Source organism: Tursiops truncatus, chromosome 8, assembly GCF_011762595.2.
Source record: "Tursiops truncatus isolate mTurTru1 chromosome 8, mTurTru1.mat.Y, whole genome shotgun sequence".
Classification (NCBI taxonomy): domain Eukaryota; kingdom Metazoa; phylum Chordata; class Mammalia; order Artiodactyla; family Delphinidae; genus Tursiops; species Tursiops truncatus.
Window position 1 is genome coordinate 107925854 of NC_047041.1, and position 20402 is coordinate 107946255.

Here is a 20402-nt window from a genome sequence, read left to right on the forward strand (position 1 = left end):
TGTCAGACGGTGCGTAGCCCAGGAGGACGCAGGTGACGCCATTATCCCGTCTTGTCCCGCAGCCACCACCGCAAAGGCGAAAGGCAGTTCCGGGCCGCCTTCTTGTACGCAGTGGGGTGAGTGCCCCTCGAGATCCCTGGGGGAAGCGGGGCAGAGCAAGACGCGAGTCCGAAGTGCAGCTTTTTTCCCTTTAGGGCTCCCGGGATGCCACGCGGCGCCTACAGCTCCCACCATGCAGCGCAGCCTTCACGCCCAGGACGCATCTCTGCGGGAGAGGCTGACGCGGCCGGCAAACTACGAGTCCCATGGTGCATGGCTACCGGAAGCGCGGTTACGCTGCTGCCTGCGCGGGCCACACGTGGCCCGGGCGCTATTGCACGGGTCCAGCCCGCTGCCCTTCCGGGTCTCAGGTGGTTCCCAGACGCGGGAACAGGAGTTCGCTGTCCGGCCCGCCCAGTGGGGTGGGCGAGCTGCTCCGCGCGCTCACACCGCCGAACCGAGCCGCTGCTTCCCCCCAGCGCCTTGGTGGGAGCTCCGGCCGAAGCTGGGAGGCCCTGTCACCGCCGCCCGGAGGAGCGGAGCCAGGAGTGCCGAAGCCCGCGTGACTCCCCCCCCACCCCCTGCCCTGGCCTTGTCGGCTCGGGACAGATCTCAGGGTCCACACGGACGTAGCACACGTAGCACACGTCACTCATTCACTCTCCGTGTCAGGAACCCTGCTGCAGGCTGGCGTCAGTCCTGAGAGGGAACAGGCCCGGTTCTGCCTCCGCAGAACTCAGGTTCTAGTGCGCGGACACGCAAAGTAAATAAACGAGGCAGTCCCAGGCTGACGCTGTCACGGGGCTGAAGGATGAGAAGGAGCCGGCCCTGCGAAGATGTGGGGCGAGCATCAGCCCCCAGGGGTCAGATGCAAAGGCCCAACTAAGGTGGCCGGAGATGGGTTCAGAGGCAGCAGCCAGCCCATGAGGGCCCTGACAGCAGGTGAACCCGCGTGTTAGCGCCAAGCACTGGTTTGTTAACGCAAGCCACACGGTACCCTTATCGTATAGATGAAGTCAGACATAGAAAGGTTTTCTTGCTCGGGGTCACACAGCTGCGGTAAAGTGGGGAAACCGTTTGGGAAGGATGGGACTTTACTGCAATCACACAAGAAAGTGTTGTGATTGTTTTTATTTAAATTTTTAAATGGTAAAATAATACATAACGTAAAACTTACCATTTTAACCATGCAATTTAGGGGCACTAGGTGCATTGACATTGTTGTGCAATCATCACCCCCATTTAGCTCCAGAACTTCTCAAACTGAACTCCATACCCATTCCCCTCCCCCAGCCCCTGGCCCCCACCATTTTACATTCCGTTTCTATGTATTTGACTGCTCTAGAGACTTTACAGAAGTGGAGTCATACAGCATTTGTCCTTTTGTGTCTGGCTTGTTTCTTTAGAGTAATGCTCTCAAGGTTCATCCATATTATAGCATGTGTCAGGATTTCATTTCTTTTTAAGACTGAATAATGTTCCTGTGATTGGTTTTTTGTTTGTTTGTTTTAAATTCTTCTGGCAGCTATGTGGAAACTGAAGGGGGGATAGGAACTGGGGAGAATGGAGGCCTGGTGGGAACTGCCCATCCGGGTAGGAGGGATGGCGGTAGCTGGCGAGGGTGGAGGAAAGAGGGTGCACACGGTATCATTTGGGGCAGAACAGGCAGAAGCAGATGCGTTCATGTGTCCGTTTATAGGCATCGACTGTGCGGGGTGAGGAAGCGGGAGTGGGGAAGGTTCTCTTGAGAGTCAGACAGACCTGGTTTGAGATCCTTGGCTTTGGCACTCACCAGCTAGTGGCCTTGGGTAACATCTGATCTCTCGGAGCCGCCTTTTCCTTCCTTGTGAGATGCGGAAAGATAGGAGGCAGCATGTGAGGAAGTCCACTGCTGGGGGCATGTGCCCCACAGTGATCACCCTAAAAGGAGGGCCATTGCAGCTGGGGCCCAGGCTCTGCAGGGCTTGAGAGGAGGCCTTTGGGGCTGGCTGGGGCCATTCTCAGAGCTGTCCTCTGGCAGGAGGTGGGTGGGGCAGCAGCTTCGATCAGCACCCGATACCCCCTGCAGCCAGAGATCGCACTAGCTCATTTCAGCATGGGGCCGGGAATGCACAGCCCTAGAGCTGAGCGGGCCCAGGGCCCGAGAGAACCTCAAAGGTTGGGTTTGGTGGCGCGCAACGCGGGCCCTCCCACGGAAGGCTGGACGGCAGAGGCACACAGGCCTACAGGAAGCTGAGTGCAGCAGGGCGGCGACCGGCGGAGGGCGGGCGGGCGGGGCGGGAGGGACACTGAGATCCCGGCCTGCGGACCCTCGCCGGACATGAGGCGAGCTTCCGATGCGGCGGGACCCGGAAACGCGCCGCCGGGAGCAGGTGACGCGCGGGCCGCGGGCGCGCCGTGGGGAGGGCGGCTCGGGGAGGGCGCGCTCTCCCGCCTGGGGCCCTACCCGAGCGGTGGGGGCCGCGACTGCGCGGTGCACCGACCTCCTCCGCGGACCGAGGTGCGAGCTGGAAGTGGCGGGGAGCCCACCTCCAGGCGCCAGGAAGTGGGGTCCGGTCCTTAGGAACCCCCTCACACTCACTGCTCTGACATACGCGGGCACGATCACCCCGCCCTTGCCTGGAACACTGGCCCCACGTGGTAGATGAGAGCCAGGACCTCTGGTCAAAGCCGAGGAATGTGAAGGTTGGAGGTGGGGCTGGACCCAGAGGGGGTGGGGGGTGGAATAGGACCTGACACCTCTAGGAGTCCCTTGTCAAGTTTCCAGATTTGGGACGTGAAGCCTCACTTTTCCCCTCTCCCTCAAGCATGTCCCCAGGCCCCTCTGCACACAGAGGTCTCCCTGCCTGCTGCCTTCCCAGCCTTGGGGAGTCCTATTCCCCGGCCCCATTTCAGCGATTATCTGTCCAGCAGCCTAGGCTTTGGGCTCTGGACCAGCTGGCCTGGCTCAAGAGCTCTCCCCAGCCAGAGTCCCCCTTCCTCTGGCTAGAGGACGCCCAGCCCCCTCCTACCCGCTCCTCCCCCTGACTCTGCAGCCTCCCTGGGCCCTGCCTGAGCAGGCCTGCCTGGCGAGCTGGGACATGTCTGGCCCCCGAGGACAGCCGGTGGGCGATGGCTGCAGAGGCGGAGGGGCTGGAGCCCGAGACAGCGGCTGTAGAAGATGCTGCAGGAGATGCTACAGATGCTGTGGATGCAAGGCTGGGGGCACCCCCTCTCCTGGTTGGGAGCCGGCTGAGCCTGGACCTATACCCCAGGGGCTGCCACCGGCTGCTGCACCTGTGTGCCCAGCAGGTCCGTCAGTTGCTGGAGGTGGAGTTCCTGCAGCTGAGTGGCCACGAGGACCCTCAGCTGCTGCAGGCCACCCTGGCCCGTCTGCCCTGGAGCCTGCCACGCCTCCGCTCCCTGGTCCTCAAAGGTGAGCACCACCTGGTCCCAGCCTCATCGCTGGCTCCTGCCTCTGCTTCTTGGTCCTGAAAGGCAAACCCCGGTCCCAGCCTCATCGCTGTTCTCTGCACAGCGCTACCCGACCCCTTTTACCCCGAGAGGAAGCTGGCTGAGCCTGGGCTCCTGGACCTGGCAGCTGCCAGTGGGGTCTCCAGCAGACCCCAGTGTGGGTATTTCTCCTGGGGTGGGTCACGGGTGGAGACTGTCAGCCGAGACGAGCCTGCGTTGTCTGTCGCTGCTCCCTTCATTTGCTGGTGACTCTCCAGTATCTGTGTCCATCTCTCGCTGTCTAAGCGGGGTTGGGGTGGAGGTCTGTGTTTCCATGCACCTATTTCCCTGGCTGGCAGGGCTGAGCTGGGACCTGGGACTCTGGCTCTGAGAGCCATGTCTGCCTTTCCCCCACCCAGGTGGGCAACATCGGGACGCTCTGGGTGCCTGCCTCCGGGGCTCCCTCGCCACGCTGCCCGCCAGCCTGAGTGGCCTAGCCCACTTGGCCCACCTGGACCTGAGCTTCAACAGCCTGGAGACATTGCCAGCCTGTGTCCCGCAGTTGTGTGGCCTGGATGCCCTCCTGCTGTCTCATAACTGCCTCTCAGAGCTGCCTGAGGCCCTGGGGGCCCTCGCTGCCCTCACCTTCCTCGCTGCCACCCACAACCGCCTGCAAACGCTGCCCGCAGCACTGGGGTCCTTGTCCAGCCTGCAGCGCCTCGATCTCTCCGAGAACCTTCTGGATGCTCTGCCCCCTGAGATCGGAGGCCTGAGCAGCCTGGCCGAGCTCAACCTCGCCTCCAACCGGCTGCAGGGCCTCCCTGCCTCCCTTGGTGAGTCGCAGCCTTGGCTCCCTGGGCCTGATGGGCCTGATGGCCCGTCGGCCACTGCCCAGCCTGCCCTGCCCCACAGCGCTCTCTCCTGCGCAGGGCCTCGCGCGCACAGGCTGCCACCTCGAGCCTTCGCCCCCCTCGCGGCCCTTGCTTGCCCCCCACTTCCCTGGCTGCTGAGGCTCCCTGTGCAGGCCGGCCCGAGCTCTCTCGTCCAGCCAAAGGGCGGAGACTGAAAGCGCGGGCGGCCTGGCCTGGCGCTGCAGGGCTGGGGTGGCCCTGTGCGGCCTCCGCGGGCCCTAAGCTGGCGCCCCTGCAGCGGGCCTGCGGTCCCTACGGCTCCTCGTTCTGCACAGCAACCTTCTGGCTTCGGTACCTGCCGGCCTGGCCCGTCTCCCGCTGCTCGCCCGGCTCGACCTGAGGGACAACCAGCTCCGGGACGTGCCCCCCGAGCTACTGAATGCCCCCTTCGTGCGCCTGCAAGGAAACCCCCTGGGTGGGCCTAGCCCCGGCCCCCACAGTCCTCCAGGTAGGCTCACTGGTGGGGACGGGGCAGACCACAGACAGGACGCAGGTGTCATCACCATCCTAACAGCCCATCTGTCCTTCCACAGGGACACCCGTGGTTCCAGAAATGCCCAGACTGTTGCTGACTTCAGATCTGGACAGGTACGGTGTGGAGGAGGGGCCGGGCTGCAAAAGCGTCTGTCCACCCTGTCACCCTGTCCACCTGCCCGTGCCGTGGGGGTCTCCTAGAGTTGCCCAGGGCGCCAGACTCAGACATGTGGGACCCTGCTGCGTCTGACCCGATGTCCACCCTGTCTCCCTCAGCTTCGCCGTGACCCCCCTAGGCTGCTCTGTGACCCTGGCCTGCGGTGTCCGCCTGCAGTTCCCTGTGGGAGCCACTGCTACCCCTGTTACCATCCGCTATCGACTGTGGCTGCCAGAGCCCCGCCTCGTCCCTCTGGGTCCCCACGACTCTCTGCTCAGTGGTGTCCTGGAGCTGCAGCCCCACGGGGTGGCCTTCCAGAAGGTGCGGCCAGGGCGGGTCGGGGCAGGTGAGGAGGGCCCCGCCGTGGCCCTGGCACTCACAGCACCCTTGCCTGGCAGGACGTGGGCCTGTGGCTGCTCTTTGTGCCCCCCCGGGCCCGGCGTTGCCGTGAGGTGGTGGTCAGGACCCTGAGTGACAATAGCTGGAGTGACCTGGAGACCCACCTGGAGGAAGAGGCGCCCAAGGTGAGGGCTGTCCAGGCCCATCTGGGAAGGGAGCATCTCTGCCCTTGCCTAACTGTCCCCCCCCCATGCCCGGCAGAGCCCCGACCCTGTCCCTCTGCCCCCCCCATGCCCGGTGAGGCCCCTGACCCTGTCCCTCTGCCCCGCCCATGCCCGGCGAGGCCCCTGACCCTGTCCCTCTGCCCCCCCCATGCCCGGCGAGGCCCCTGACCCTGTCCCTCTGCCCTCCACACGCCCAGCGGCTCTGGGCTCGCTGCCAGGTGCCTCACTTCTCCTGGTTCCTCGTGGTTTCGCGCCCTGTGTCTGACGCCTGCCTGGTGCCACCAGAGGGGACATTGCTGTGCTCCTCAGGACATCCTGGGGTCAAGGTCACATTCCCCCCTGGGGCCACTGAGGAGCCCCGTCATGCCCGCATGCAGGTACGGGCAGGGCAGCTGCCACGGGTGGCGGGTGGTGCCTGGGCACAGAGGTGATCGCTCGGGTGCCCTCTGCTCCAGGTGGTGCGCGTGGGCAGCAGAGAACTGCCGGCCCTGCTGGGAGAGCCTGAGGCGGCCGCCAGCCCCCTGCTCTACCTCTCCCAGAGCGGCCCCCCAAGCTTCCTTCGGCCAGTCACCGTGCAACTGCCTCTGCCCCCCGGCGTCACAGGTGAGAGGCGGCTGTGTGGCCTCCTGGACTTGTAGCCACGGGGCGGGGGGAACAGTGCTCAGAAGGGGGGCCCCGGGCAGGGAGGCCTCAGCCTGTGGCCCCCTGCCACCCACAGGCCTGAGTCTGGACCGCTCGCACCTGCACCTGCTGTACCGGGCCCCACCCGCGGCCACCTGGGACGACATCACAGCGCAGGTGGCACTGGAGCTCACCCACCTGTATGCTCGCTTCCAGGTCACGCACTTCTCCTGGTCAGTGCCCCCTCCCTCCGCCTCTTTGGCCCCCCACCCCTGCCCCGGCCTGTGCACTCCGCTCACCCCCAGCCTTCCCAGGTACTGGCTCTGGTATACCACCAAGACCTGCGTGGGGGGCCTGGCGCGGAAGGCCTGGGAGCGGCTGCGGCTGCACCGCGTGAGCCTCATCGCGCTGCAGAGGCGCCGGGACCCCGAGCAGGTCCTGCTGCAGTGCCTGCCCCGCAACAAGGTGGGGGCGGGGGCAGAGGGCTGGGAGGGCGGGGTGGGGGCCAGGGGGCCAGGTCAGGGCATTGGGCTCCCAGCCAGTGGGTCGCCCCTGCAGGTGGACAGCACCCTGCGGCGGCTGCTGGAGCGCTACCGTGGCCCGGAGCCCTCAGACACCGTGGAGATGTTTGAGGGTGAGAAATTCTTCGCTGCCTTCGAGAGGGGCATCAACGTGGATGCCGGTAGGCCCCCTGCCCCCAGAGAAGGGACCCTGGGGTCTGCCCCCACAGTCCCTGCTGAGCCCACCCCCTGCCCCCAGACCGTCCAGACTGTGTGGAGGGCAGGGTGTGCTTCGTCTTCTACTCACACCTGAAGAACCTGAAGGAGGTGTTCGTGACCACAACGCTGGACCGGCGGGCTCAGGCCGTGAGGGGCCAGGTGGGCCAACGGGGTAGGGCCCCCCGGGCTGCCTGGGCCGAGGCCAGAGCACTGAAGCCCACCTCATCCCACCCACAGGTGTCCTTCTACCGAGGAGAGGTGCCAAAGGAGGTGCCTGAGGAGGCGGAGGCTGCTCGGCAGAAGAGGGGTGCAGACGCCCCGTGGATGGCCACTCTGCCCCTCAAGCTGCCGGTGCGGCCTGGCGGGGGGAGCGTGTGTGAAGGGGGAAGGGGGCGGCCAGGGGTATGGGCTGGAGCCGGGGGCGGGGCCGGGGCTCACTGCCACTGCGTCCTCCCCACAGAGACTGCGGGGATCCAAGGGCCCAGGGCAGGGGGCTGGCCTCTCCCTGGCACCTCTGAACCTGGGCGACGCCGAGACTGGGTTCCTGACACAGAGCAACCTGCTAAATGTGGCCGGGCGCCTGGGCCCTGACTGGCCAGCCGTGGCCCTGCACCTGGGTTTGCCGTACCGTGAGCTGCAGCGCATCCGGCATGAGTTCCGGTGCGTTCTTTTGCGCCTCCCTTCCCGCTGCTGGCCTGCCTACTGGAGGCTGGCTGAAGTTCTGTCCAGGGGAGGTGGGGGCAGGGCAAACAGTCAGGAAAGGGAGGGTCTGGCCGCCCCTGGCCCAGGGAGGAAGGAACCCATCTTGGGAGGGTGGTCCTGGGCCGGGCCCCTCCCTCACCGTTCCCTGTCCCCCCAGGGACGACCTGGATGGGCAGATCCGCCATATGCTCTTCTCCTGGGCTGAGCGCCAGGCCGGGCAGCCAGGCGCTGTGGGGCTCCTCGTGGAGGCCCTGGAGCAGAGTGACCGGCGGGACGTGGCCGAAGAGGTGCGAGCTGTCTTGGAGCTTGGCCGCCGCAAGTACCAGGAGGGCATCCAGCGCACAAGCCTGGCCCCCGGGGACCTCGGCCCACCTGGCTCTTCAGCATCACGATCCCCCGAGCCTGCCCAGACCTAGAACCTACCGACTTTGGGCTGGTCCCTGACATCCTCTGGCCAATGGTTAGATGCTCCCACTTTCAAACTTGCCCTGGGTATGGGGCCAGTGACCCTCTCCTCCTTGTGTAACAAACGTGCACCATCCTGGCTGCTGTCTCAGAGCTCAGTTTATTTGCTGGGTGGAGAGACAGGTGGAAGGCACGGGGAGGCCAGATCAGAGGCCTGGCCCCTGCTGTGAGGGGGCCTGTGCACAGGCTTCCCCACAGCCCTCGCTCCTGCCTGTCTCCGGCCCAGCGCCTCCTCTTGGTCCTGATCTCTGGGAGACAGGGGGCCCCAGCTACAAAGTAAGGGCCGCAGCCCCGATGGATACAAAGTCACCCTGTGCGGGATTGCACATCTGCCCTTTGGTGGCGGTGAGGGGCGGGGGCTTGGCCAGTTCAGTCCCCTCCCAGCACCGCTCCTCCCCTGGGACACCTCGTCCCAGCGCACCTCGCCATCCGCTGGCCCGACGGGAGTAGTCCCTGGTCACTGGCCCATGCACGGGCGCGAGGCCAGACACGCAGGGAAAACCCTTGGGGACCTAGGGTGAGGGCTTGGCGCTGGGCTGTGGCCCGCCGGGCGCAGTGGCCGCGGCGGCCAGGAGAGGGAGCCGGAGGCCGCGAGCGGGCCGAGGACCGGGGGCGGAGCGCGCGCGGCGCCGAGCGGACGCGCCCCCGCGCTTAGGTGAAGCCGGGCGCGCGGCGCGGCGGGGAGGCGAGAGCGGCGGCGGCGGCGGCAGAGCGCGCGGTGAGTGCCCGCGGGGCGGCTCCCATCCGCGGCGCCCACCCGAGTGTAGCCCGGCTGCGGGGGCGAGGGGCACCACGACGGCTGTGGGAGGTGACATCTGCCCGGACGAGGCGGCTCCTGCGGGGCCCGCGCCGGCGGATGCTGCGACCCGCTGCCGCTGGAGTGTGGGAGGCCGTGCTCGGCCCCGGGCGGTGCCGGGCGCGCTCCCCGCGCACACGTGTCCCCGCGGGGTAGGAGACGGGGGCCGGTGGCCAAGGAACAGAAGCCTGGCCGTAGGGGGGACACACGTGGGGCCCTGCTGGACGTATGGGGACACGTGCTTGGCTGGAGTCGCCATCGCCTGGAGGGGGACAGCGTGGCGGTCCGGGCCCCGTCCGGACCCCCTCCAGCGAGACGGGGAGTTGAGCCAGCCTCCAAGCGGAGCCCTGAACTCCCACCCCGCGCCGCCTTTGTCACCGGCTTGGCGCCCCTCCAGACGGCTGGACAGAAAGCACCTCCCCGGGGGGGAAGGCGCTGGGGAAGATTGAATGGGGAGCAAATGGCCAGTCGCAGACTCTGAGCCTCACCCCCATTGCCTTTTTGGGGGGTGGGGGAGCTCAGCGGCTTCATTTGTGGGAGATTTTACCTCTGGAGGGCCTGGAAGCAGCAGCATCGTCCTGTGGGTGGTCCCTGTGAGCTGCGGTGTCCACAGCCTTGCCTGCAATCCCAGTTTACCAGGCTGCGGGGAACCGGAGGGGGTACAGGGAGGGCTGACAGCCCTGGGGCCTCAGTCCTGGCTGGGGCTGCCAGGTTTCTATGGCAACATGGGGGCGCAAGGGGAGGGCCCTCCAAGCTGTCTCATGAGCAGGGTGTGAGAACACTGAGTGAGGACAGAAAAAGGAGCATTCAGGGTCCGGAGGACCCCTTGCCAGTCGTCTCCTGGCAGAGCCCACTGCCCCCACTGTTCTCAGTTCTGCAACCGTCTTCCCCATTCCAGCCGGCAGAGTGTGATGTGGGACCCCAGGGCTGCCTGTCTTCCTGGGACAGCTGCTCCCCTCCCCACCTTGGATAGTCTGTCTGACTTCCGGGGCCCCCATCACCCAGATGTCCCTTACCCCAGACGGGAGGCAGGGCTCACTCAGTCCCCATAGGGCAGGATGTGGACCTTGCCCCCAAGGGTCTGGGACAGCGGAGAGAGACGGCTGTGGCCAGTCTACACCTGGAGGGTGGGGGAGGGTGGGGGTGGGAAGAGAGGGTCAGGTTGAAGTGCAGAGGTCAGACTCCTCTCTGCAGGCTGGGGCACGGAGAAGCAGGTCCTGGCACTGAGGCCCTGGGCGAGTGGGGGGGGGGTGCAGCTTGGCTGGGCAGAGGGCTCTGGGAGTGCTGGTTCCCATGCCCTCTGGACCTGCCAGGTGAACAGGCCCATGGGTGGCAACCAGTAGGCTCTGAGGCCCAGCCACCCCCTCCCTGGCCTTTCCAGCAGACAGGCATGTCTTTCTCTGCTCCAGCGTGAGTTTTCCCTGAAGTTCACCTTCCCCCAAAAGACCCACAAGTCCCACAGGCACGAGTGGACACAGACCCATCTCCACCCCATGGCATCAGATCCCCCATGCCTGGGCACAGAGAGAGCCCTATCTGTGGGGTCCCGGGGCCCTAGGCAGATCCAGCCTGCAGGCTGCAGACTGAAACCCATAGGGCAGCTGGGGGCACGGTGGTCAGGGGCTGGGGTCCCTGGGAACCGGTTGCGTGGCTTGGCTGGGTCAGCCCGAGTCTGACCCACTGCCCCACGGGCTGGCGGGGGCTTCGAGGCCAGTCCCAGCCTCCCAGAAGCTGTCACACCCCCTTCTGGTCCCTTCTCCCACAGGGGCAGGGAGCCTCATCCCGCCCAAAGTGAAAGAGAAAGTCACCACCCCCCTCAGGCCCGCCCCGCCCCGCCCCGCCCCACAGCCAATCCCCGCAGCCGGCACCGCCCTCGGCCACTGGATCTCCTCCGCCCGCCCGCGGGCTGTAGTCGCGGAGGAGGAGCCGGTCCGGTGCACCTTGGGGTGAGCGGGACCGCGGCGGGGGGCGGAGGGGCTGATGAGGAGGCAGGGGACATCCCGGCCCAGGAAAGCTGAGGTGAAGGTCACCAGTTCTCGGGGGGGCGACAGGTGTGAGCCAGCCGTGTGACCCTGGGTGGCAGCGCTTCGGGTGGGAGCCTGTGACAGCTGGCCTCTGAGGGGGCCACAGTGGGGGGGAGGACCCCACAGCCCAGTTTTTATGGCTGTGCCCCTGCATAGGAGGCCCCCGAGGCTGGCTCTGGCTCCCCAACCCTGCCCCTAGAGAGAGGGGCCTCTTGTCTCTGCACCCCTGGAGTAGCTGGGGGACTGGCCCCAGGGAGCCTCGGAAGGTCAGCCATCCCCCTCCCAGAGGTCCTGGTCGCTGGGTTCCTCCGTGTGTGTGGGTGTGTTGGGTGTGAGTCTGGGGGTGAAGTTCCTGGGAGGGTGGGCACAGGGCTGGCTGTGGCTGTGCTGGCGCTTCTCCGGTCACCAGGGGAGCGATGGTCTGGGGGTCCAGCGTGGAGTTGCCACGGGAGTGGGGGCATCTACCGGGCAGCTGTGAGCTGAGCCCTAGAGTGGACCCTGGGGCACTCTCACCCCCCTCCTGAAGAGGGCAGGTGCCCGCTGCCTCTGCTCAAGGATGGGGGCCGTCACAGCCCAGTCTAGGGGCGCCCTGCCCGGCGTGTTGGCCCCGTCCCCTGCTGCTGCCTCCCCAGCGGCGCCTGGCCCTTTAAAGGGCTCCGCGCACGTGAGCGAGCGAGCGAGGCCAGCTGGGAGCACGCAGCCGGTGGGGGCGCCTTGAGGGGAAGCCGGGTGGCCCAGGGATGGGGCCAAGGGGCAACGGTTCGCCGCACACTGCGCGCCCAGGACGTGCGGAGGGCCCCAACCTGGGAGGGGGCGCTGGGGGGAGGGCTCGGTGCCCCTTCAGGAGACCTGGGAGGGAGGCTGGGGGGGCTTACTCCTCTGGGGTGCCTCTGAGCCGTGGCTCTGCCCACCCCCGCTGATCCCAGTTCCCTCTTTCTTCTAGGACAGAAGTGTTGGTTTTCAAGCTCCCCTGGAAGTAGAGGACCGCCCCTCCCCCTCCTCCAGCACCACCTCCGCTGTCTGGCATCCACCTCTGCGGCTCCTACCTGAGTGCTCCCGAGTTAAATGGCCGATAAGCAGATCAGGTCAGAACCCCACCCAGCCTCACCCCACCCCTGTCCTCCCCTCCCCGCCGACCTATGGCCCAGGAGGTCGTCCTGACACTCCCTCCGCCCACACAGTCTGCCAGCCAAGCTCATCAATGGCGGCATCGCTGGGCTGATCGGGGTCACCTGCGTGTTCCCCATCGACCTGGCCAAGACGAGGCTGCAGAACCAGCAGAATGGCCAGCGCCTGTACACCAGCATGTGAGCCTGCGGGGGGGCGGGTAGCAGGCGTGGAGCCATGGGTGTGGGGCAGACTTCTGCGCTCGGCGCCTGTATCCCCCCATCCCGTTAAACCAAAGGGGAAACTGAGGGGGGCAGGCTGGGGGAGCGCCTCCCTGGGTCAGGGCTGGGGCCGTTGCTGGATGCCAGACTGATCCCCTGCTCGCTCCCCCCCCGCCCCGGGCTGTAGGTCTGACTGCCTCATCAAGACCATCCGCTCAGAGGGCTACTTCGGGATGTACCGCGGTGAGGCTGGGACGGGGCAGGCCTGGGTAGCACCCTCCCGCAGCCCCAGAGGGGTCCTACCGTAGCGACGGGGAGGCAGGTGGGAAGTCAGGGCAGGGCGGCGTACCTGTGCCGGGTGTGACGGTGTGGACCTGTCCCGTGGGGGCTGCTGCACTTGCACCGGGGGTCATCAGCCGGGCCCTGGGTGCTGGGGGGACGGGGGGTGGGATCTCTGGGGCACGGCAGTTCTCAGCCCCGTCCCCCACTCACTACCAGTGCACAGCATGGCAGGACACTGTCTCTACCACAGTGGCCGCAGCCCCCTCCCCTGCCTCCCGGGACGGGTGGGACCCTGTCTGTGCCAGGAGATTGGGAGGGATGGGGTCGTTACTGCAAAGCAGCTTAGGAGACAATCTCCAAGCCTGGATTTGCCCAGATGCTGTGCAGCCCTGAGTCCTCGCCGCTGAGAGGGGCTCGCCACTGCCTCCCCAGCTCTGACCCGCGCCAGGCCGGACGTGGCCTTACCCAGAACCCCAACGCGAGCACGTCTGTAGCCCAGGGGAGGTGTCCCTCAGGGAGGCCGCCCACTGGACTGGGAGGGTTACGGGGGAGGCTGAGCAGAAAGCCCGGAGAAGGCACTGCCTGGCCCGCCGGTCCCGCCCCTGCCAGGCACAGATGTGGGCGAGAGGGCAGGACGCAGCCCAGGAGTGACGGGGGGCGGGCTTTGTCAACTGGGAGGCGAGTGCTGGTGGAGAGCCTCCCCAGCCCAGGCCACTGACCTGTCTGTGCTCCCCCGTGTACCACACAGGAGCCGCCGTGAACCTGACCCTCGTCACCCCCGAGAAGGCCATCAAGCTGGCAGCCAATGACTTCTTCCGATACCAGCTCTCCAAGGACGGGTGAGGGGCTCGGCCGGCTGCTGGGGGCCAGGGTCGTGAGGGGGAGGGGTCTGTGCTTCCAGACAAAGGACGAAGGCTCTGTCCTCCTGGGGGCCCCTCACCCCGACCTTGCAGGGCCCCCTCCTCCTCCTTCCCCTCCCTCTCCTCCCCCTCCTCCTCCTCCCCCTCATCCCCCTCCCCCTCATCCCCCTCCTCCCTCTCCTCCCCCTCCTTCTCCTTCCCCTCCCCTCCTCCTCCTCCCCTCCTCCTCCCCTCCTCCTCCCCCTCCTCCCTCTCCTCTCCTCCCCCTCCTCCTCCTTTCCCTCCTCCCCTCCCCCTCCTCCCCTCCCCTCCCCCTCCTCCTCCTCCTCCTCCTCCTCCTCCTCCTCCTCCTCCTCCTCTGTCCCCAGATGCTGAGTCAGTGGTGCCCAGGCCCCAGGGGTCCTTGGCCCCCAGCCACTGCCTGCTGCCCCTTGTAGGTTGGGATCTGGGGGGCACTGACCGGTTTTCCCCATCACCCAAGGGTGGGGCTGAAAGGCCAGTAGTCCCTTGGAGCACTGGAACCGCCCCCCCACTGCATTTCTCTTTGCTCAACAACGGCCCCTTGGCCCTTCCCTGGCCCTGCCAGGAGCCATCTGTCAATTGGGCTCAGCGCCTGTTGCTGGAGAGCCTGGAGGGTGTCTGAGGCTGCGGAGGTCTGTACCCCACAGGGCTGCCTCCGCCTCCACCCCTCCCATGCCCCCTCACTCCTGGGCGCACTGGGAGGCCCCCGGGGCCTCTGACTCTTCCTTGCAGCCCCACCCTCTTTGCTACAGGCAGAAGCTGACCCTGTTCAAGGAGATGCTGGCGGGCTGCGGGGCCGGCACCTGCCAGGTGATCGTGACCACCCCCATGGAGATGCTGAAGATCCAGCTCCAGGACGCGGGCCGCATTGGTGAGGGCGGGGCGGCAGGGCAGCTGGGCGGGGGAACTAGCCAGGAGTCGCGCTGAGAGGGAGACCAGCAGGCCGGCCCCTTTCTCCCCAGCCGCCCAGAGGAAGACCCTATCTGGCCAGGCCCAGCTTTCTGGCCGGGGGGGTGCCCAGCCCCCCGTGGAGCCTCCAGCTGCACCCCGGCCCACAGCCACTCAGCTGACCCGGGACCTGCTGCGGAGCCGCGGCATCGCCGGCCTCTACAAGGGACTGGGGGCCACGCTGCTCAGGTAGGGGGGCAGGGAGGGTTGGGGGCGGCCCGCCCACCTGCCCCCCACCTCCCAGCCAGTCACCACCGCCCTCCTTCCGCAGGGATGTCCCCTTCTCCATCGTCTACTTCCCCCTCTTTGCCAACCTGAACCAGCTGGGCCAACCGGCATCTGGGGAGAAGTCTCCTTTCTACGTGTCCTTCCTGGCCGGCTGCGTGGCTGGGAGCGCGGCTGCCGTGGCTGTCAACCCCTGTGATGGTCAGTGCCCAGGCCTGGGCCCGGGTTGGGGACGGGGCTGAGGAGTGGGGTCGGCGGTAAGGGGCCCACACTGACCCGCACGCTCCCTGCAGTGGTGAAGACCCGGCTCCAGACGCTCCAGCGCGGCGTCAACGAGGACACCTACTCGGGGTTCCTGGACTGCGCCAGGTGGGTGAGCCCCCGGGGGGTGTGGGGCGGGGGTAGGGCGGCCCCAGCCCTGCAGCTCTGACCCCCCTCCCCCGACAGGAAGATCTTGCGGAACGAGGGCCCCACAGCCTTCCTGAAGGGTGCTTACTGCCGCGCCCTGGTCATCGCCCCGCTGTTCGGCATTGCTCAGGTGGTCTACTTCCTGGGCATCGCCGAGACCCTGCTGGGGCTGCCGCGAGTCCAGCCCTGAGCCCGGCAGCCACCCCACGCCCTCCAGCTGAGCGGGACCAGAGTGGGGCCAGAGCCAGGCAACGCACCCGGATGATGCGAGAGTCTCTCCCCACATGGACGTGGGGGTGGGGGGAGAGGAAGGGGTGCAGGGTCCACACGGTGTGCACACGTGGGCCTGGTGGGGTTCTGCCTGCACGACCGCTGGGATCAATGTCTTATGTAGAAAACTCAGAAATCTTTACATTCCTGGAGCCAGCCCTGCCCACCTTGGCCCCCCCCGAACACCCCCAGGGACAGAGCTGGTCTCTGGACTGGGGGCCCCCAGGCCTGGGCTGGGCAAGCTGGACCCTCCCTTCCAGTCTACCAGCTCCCGTCCCCGAGGCTTGGCCCCTAGTCCACAGAGGGGACCCTGCACAAACCTATTTATTAACTTGCTGAGCACAAGTGGCTTTGTCCATCCCTCCGTCTGTCCGTCCAGCCTCCCCTGCTGCTGTTCTCGCCTTGGCCAGCCTTGCGGGAGGATTGGGCTCTCCTGCCCCCCATATTGAGCCAGGAATCCTAGGCTGGGGGTCACCCTGCGTTCTGACTCCCAGGACAGGTTCCCCGCCCCCACCGTGGGACCCAGCCTCCTTCCTGGTAGGCCCCTCGGCCTCCAGCCCAGGCTGGGGACCCAGAGCGTGTGAAGTCGGGGCGCATGTACGAATGTTGTGGGGAGTAGCTGGTGGCAGCCCTTTGCTGGCCTGGCCCCTCAGGGATGGGGCTGCCGGGGAGACTGCTGCCTTTCCCCACATGGCCAGGCGCGTGCGCGTGCGCGTGTGCGCGTGCGTGCGCGCACATGTGCTGTGTGTGCCCTAGACTCCCCACTGCCCCCGTCCAGAAGTTCATTTCTCCGGCCTGCCCGCTCCTGCTGCACCTTCAGTAGACCCCTCTTCGGAGACCACCACCCTGGTGCAGGATTGGCCCTAGGGGAGGGCAGGCACGAGGACCAGTCTGGAGCCTGGGAGCGTGTGCTCCTCTTGCAGGGGTGCCAGGAGCTGCCCCTCCAGTCTTCCCAGTGCCCACACTGCTCTCTGGGCCTCTGCATACGGCCCCCCCAACAATTAGTAAAGCTCCGCCCTCCCAGCGTCCCCCCCCCCCTTCGCCCACTGATATTGTGAATGGAGGCAGAGGCTCACCCTGCCCTGCCCTGTCCCCAGCCACGTGATCGTGTTGGTGATTGGTCTGACGTGCCGGTGCTGTGTTCCCCCACCCCCCGGGCCCCCTCCCTGGAGGCCCCTCCCAGTGACACTACCTGGGGCTCAGGCCTGGGCCCCGCAGTTTGCGGTTGCTCCTGGGAGCTGCCCTCTCCCGTCACATCTGTACCTTGGAAGCTGCTGCTGCTGCTGCTTACAGAATTATATATTTTTTCTTTCGAATTCAAGAGTTTTAAGAAGTTGTAACTTTTTGTGTCTTGTCATGTAAGAAGATAAATAAATATTCTAAGTAGATGCCTCTTCTCTGAGACTCTGGTAGGGGTGACGAGGGGAAGGGCGCCCTCCTCTTCTGGTAACTGGCTCCCCTCACCTGGCAGTCCTGGGTCCGTCTGCCCACCCACTGACGGGCACACTGGCTGGAGGGGGTCCTGGGCGGAGTGGCCTCCTGACTCCCTCACAGTCTGGGATGGGGTTGCCAGCCTCAGCCCCTCACCTCCCTGACTCTAAGCTGCCCTTGGGATCAAAAGCGGAGCTGGGTTTGGGGGCCCCAGAGGTCTCAGCCAGCTCGGGGCGCTGTGGTGGCCGAGAGCAGGTGGGCGGGGCCAGCGCTGATGCGGTCCCGCCCCCCTTCCTGCGCCGGAAGCAGTGCATTGTGGGAAACTCCCAGTCCTTCCTCCGCAGCCGCCGCCCGCCGCCCGCCGCCCGCCGCCCGCCGCCCGCTGTGGTCCCGCGGAGAGCGCGCTGCGCCGAGGTGGGAGCGCCGGGAGCAGCAGCGTAAGGCGGCGGCGACTCCGCGGCCTGGGGTCTGGGGTGGGGTGGGGGCGTTGGGCCCCGCAGGAAGAAGCAGCGGTTCTCCGCTATGAAGGTCACCGGGGGCCCTCCGGGGCCCTTGCTCTCTTGGGCACAGCGGCCTGCAGGGGGAGGGGTAGCCGGGTGACGTTAGTATGAGCCAGAAATAACCAAGGGTCTGGGGGAGGTGGAGAGTGGACCCCCTGCCCTTTGCAAACTTGATGCCCAGCAGCTGGGTGCCCCTCCAGAGTGGCAGGGGTGAGGGGCTGCTGGGGTTCCCCGGGAAGTAGGACAGCAGCTGGGCCTCTCATCAGGACACCCACATCACGCCGTGACCTTCAGGCGACCTTCACTGTGGTTAGTGTGCATTGCCAGGGTGGGGACCTGGGGCTGCCACCCCCCACGCAGGCTCCCTCTCCCTGAGGGTTGAGGTGGGAGTTCTCAACCTCCTGGAGAAGCGGCGGACCGCCGGTGTCCGGGTGTCCAGGGAGGGAAGACTCAGGTCCAGAGTGACGAGGCCCCCAGTCCCCCTGCCCTCCCCAAACATTGAGGATCTGGGCCAGGCATTCCCTACAGCCCAGAGCCCCCATCCTCTGCCTGGCCCAGATTCGGGGGTGCTGAGGCTGATGACAGGGCGCCTGCCGACCCCAGACTCACACCAGGGATTCCCTCCACTCCCAGAGGCAGGCGTGGCCTCAGGGTCACGGAGGACTCCCTGCTCTTAGGCCGGAGCAGGCAAGGCCGGTCATGGGGGTGGGTGCCCGGCGCTGGGGGGAGTAGATGGCTGGCTGGGAGGCACAGGCCTGTCACTGCCACCCTGCCTTCTCCAGCCTTCTGAGAAGACACCCTGGTTTTGTCACATCCAGGTCCTGGCGGCCTGGGGCCCATTCCTACCCCACCAAGGCGCAAGAGCCCAGACTCTGGGCTCCCACCCTGCCCTGCCTCCCCCCCAGCCCACCCAGCCCTGAGAAGGGTATGCAGTCAGTTCTGCCCAGGCCCACGGGGCTGCTGTCCACCTCCTGTGACCGCACACCCTTCTCAGGGCTGGGTGGGCTCTCTTTCCCACCCTGGGTCAGCGTGATGGACACGGCACACATGTGGGCAAGACCGTGTCACAGATGAGGAAACTGAAGCCTCTGGCTGGTCTCATCCCGACACCCCAGCCCAGAGGGGGCCCACAGCCCCTGCTTGTGTGCTTGGAGGGGCTTTTCAGAAGGTGGGTGAAGCCGGACGGAGGCTGAGCCCTGGAAGAAGAGGGTCCAGAGAACTGAGCAGGGTCTCTATAGGGACAAGGAGCTGGGAGCTGGACAGGACGCCAAGTCTCTTGTCCCAGCCTCGTTGGGTCTCCCCCACCCCCCAGGCTCATAGGATGCCCAGAGGTGAGCTGTCCTGAGCTGCTGCGGTCTAGACACCTGCCTGTCCACGCACGCCCCGTGCAGCCCGCCAGCACACCCACCATGGAGTCCAGAGGGAAGTCGACCAGCAGCCCAAAGGCCGACACCAAGGCTGCTGCTGAGGCCCGAGCGCCCACCGCCGCGGACGGGAAAGCCCCCTCGGCTAAGCCAGGGAAGAAGGAGGCCCAAGTGGAGAAGCCGGAGCCTCCAGCGGCCCCCACCCTGCCGCCTGCCAAGAAGACCCCGGCCAAGGCAGACCCTGCCCTCCTCAACAACCACAGCAACCTGAAGCCGACCCCCGCAGCCCCCAGCAGCCCCGATGCAGCGCCCGAGCCCAAGGGCCCTGGGGATGGGGCTGAGGAGGGCGAGGCCCCCGACGGGGGCCCAGGGGGCCAAGGCCCCTGCCCTTTCGAGAACTTGACCCCCCTGTTTGTGGCTGGGGGCATGGCTGTGGCAGCTGCAGCCCTGATTCTCGGTGTGGCCTTCCTGGTCCGAAAAAAATGATGGCTGGTGCCCAGGCGGGGGCACAGCCACTTCCTGTACAGACCTCGGGAATCCAGTGCATGCCAAGTTCACACACAGCTATCTATACATGCGTAATACATATACTTGTGTACCCCCCACATACACGCAGAGGAAGAGAGAGAGGGACAGGCCCCCTGCCAGCAGTGGAAGCCAAGCCCCCTCGGTCGGTCAGTCCCCAGCACTTTCCCCTCTGAACCTGGGGGCAGAAGGAGCCCTGGCTCTGTGGGTTACAGAGCAGCACGGTTGGAGCCCTGACAGGGTGGCGGCTTAGGCTGGACCAGGGCACCTGAGGGCGGAGGAAGGAGTGGGCTGAGTGTGGCCCGCCTGCCCAAGCGTGCCAGCCTGTCCCAAGGGCCCCAGTGGTTCTGCGGGCTTCCTGGCAGCAACTTCCCAATGAGCCCCCAGGGTGGGTGCCCCCAGGGCTGGGCAGGGGTCTGGGATGGGTTCTGACCTGGGTGCAGCCCGCGTGGGGACATTAAAGGGTGTGGTTGTCTCACTCTCCCCATTTCTGCTCTTTGCTTGCAACTTGGGGTGGGGCGTTCATCTGGGTGAGCTGACTCCGGGGGGCTGGCCTCAGGCGGGCGGCCACACGGCCGGAGTTTCCGAGCCACTTGCCCGGTCACCTGAGCCCTGGCTGGGTGGACAGACAGCCCGAAGGCTGGTGTCGGGAGGGGGCTCCCCAAGTTGACCTTCTAGCTGGGCCCCACATTTCCCGCCCTGACCCCCATCCCACCGTGCGGCAGTTGTCCTGCGGGCAGCTGAGAGCTTGGCAGGGAGGCGGCTGTGCCGGCCTAGCCCCCCACAGACGGCGCCTCCTGCCTCACCCAGCGTCCTCGGGCTCTAACAAGCGTATACATGCAATAACACAGGTAGAGTAGAACCGCTTGGCGGGTGCCCGTCACCCACGTCCGCTGCCTCATTGTGCCTGCAGGGAGACCATGCGTTGCTGGGCCCACGGCACGGTGGCAGTGGGCACTGTGGGAGCCCGATGTGCCCTTGCCTGGCCAGCTGGCCACTGGAACCCCAGGCCTGAGTGGAGGCCGAGTCTGAAATAAACTCTAATTATCTAAAGGCTGGGCTGGCGTCCTCACCTGCACGCGGCCGGGACAGGCTGGGGCTGCCTGTCTGGGTGTGTGGGGTGTCATGTATCCACACCGAGGGCCTTCCAGGGAGGGACAGGGACCCCCAGGTGCCCCTCACCAGCCCTTCCTGCCACCTCCGTGCCCTCGATCCTGGTGAGCTCTACCCACAGCCCCGCCCAGGGCCTGGCCCCTCCCAGACAGCCACAGCCAGGCCTTCCTGCAGGCCCTGACGCTAGATGGACACCCAGGGGCTGCAGGACCCGCCCCCAGGCC

The 20402-nt window shown here is 66.5% G+C and overlaps 3 protein-coding genes across 14 annotated transcripts; all 3 read left to right on the forward strand.

The window, feature by feature from the left end:
* The first annotated feature begins 5 nt into the window (after positions 1-5).
* On the forward strand, positions 6-8162 carry PIDD1 (p53-induced death domain protein 1). Of its 4 annotated transcripts, XM_033861465.2 has the most exons (17): positions 6-116; positions 195-2411; positions 3075-3454; positions 3891-4304; positions 4621-4830; positions 4916-4970; positions 5133-5334; positions 5412-5537; positions 5774-5953; positions 6032-6179; positions 6295-6430; positions 6512-6662; positions 6756-6879; positions 6957-7075; positions 7154-7267; positions 7377-7576; positions 7776-8162. In XM_033861465.2, exons 3-17 carry the CDS (start codon positions 3151-3153, stop codon positions 8032-8034), a joined length of 2742 nt encoding a protein of 913 aa, XP_033717356.1. In that variant the 5' UTR covers positions 6-116; positions 195-2411; positions 3075-3150; the 3' UTR covers positions 8035-8162. The 4 variants fall into 4 exon arrangements, with proteins under 4 accessions (XP_033717356.1, XP_033717360.1, XP_033717357.1 ...); XM_033861469.2 differs by lacking the exon at positions 6-116 and having other exon boundaries at positions 312-2411; positions 6756-6831; XM_033861466.1 differs by lacking the exons at positions 6-116; positions 195-2411 and adding an exon at positions 2418-2731.
* Positions 8163-11848: 3686 nt separating this feature from the next.
* On the forward strand, positions 11849-16633 carry SLC25A22 (solute carrier family 25 member 22). Of its 7 annotated transcripts, none has more exons than XM_073809399.1 (10): positions 11849-11988; positions 12085-12210; positions 12419-12474; positions 12875-12995; positions 13262-13352; positions 14147-14265; positions 14357-14531; positions 14614-14768; positions 14861-14936; positions 15015-16633. In XM_073809399.1, the coding sequence occupies exons 2-10, from the start codon at positions 12186-12188 to the stop codon at positions 15163-15165; spliced, it is 969 nt and encodes a 322-aa protein (XP_073665500.1). In that variant the 5' UTR covers positions 11849-11988; positions 12085-12185; the 3' UTR covers positions 15166-16633. The 7 variants fall into 7 exon arrangements, with proteins under 7 accessions (XP_073665500.1, XP_073665501.1, XP_033717377.1 ...); XM_073809400.1 differs by having other exon boundaries at positions 12890-12995; XM_033861486.1 differs by lacking the exon at positions 12875-12995.
* A 370-nt stretch (positions 16634-17003) lies between these two features.
* On the forward strand, positions 17004-20160 carry CEND1 (cell cycle exit and neuronal differentiation 1). 3 transcript variants are annotated; one of them, XM_033861510.2, is made up of 2 exons: positions 17004-17090; positions 18489-20160. In XM_033861510.2, the coding sequence occupies exon 2, from the start codon at positions 18586-18588 to the stop codon at positions 19024-19026; it is 441 nt and encodes a 146-aa protein (XP_033717401.1). In that variant the 5' UTR covers positions 17004-17090; positions 18489-18585; the 3' UTR covers positions 19027-20160. The 3 variants fall into 3 exon arrangements, with proteins under 3 accessions (XP_033717401.1, XP_033717400.1, XP_033717399.1); XM_033861509.2 differs by having other exon boundaries at positions 17006-17113; positions 18489-20158; XM_033861508.2 differs by lacking the exon at positions 17004-17090 and adding an exon at positions 17139-17485 and having other exon boundaries at positions 18489-20156.
* Positions 20161-20402: the final 242 nt, after the last annotated feature.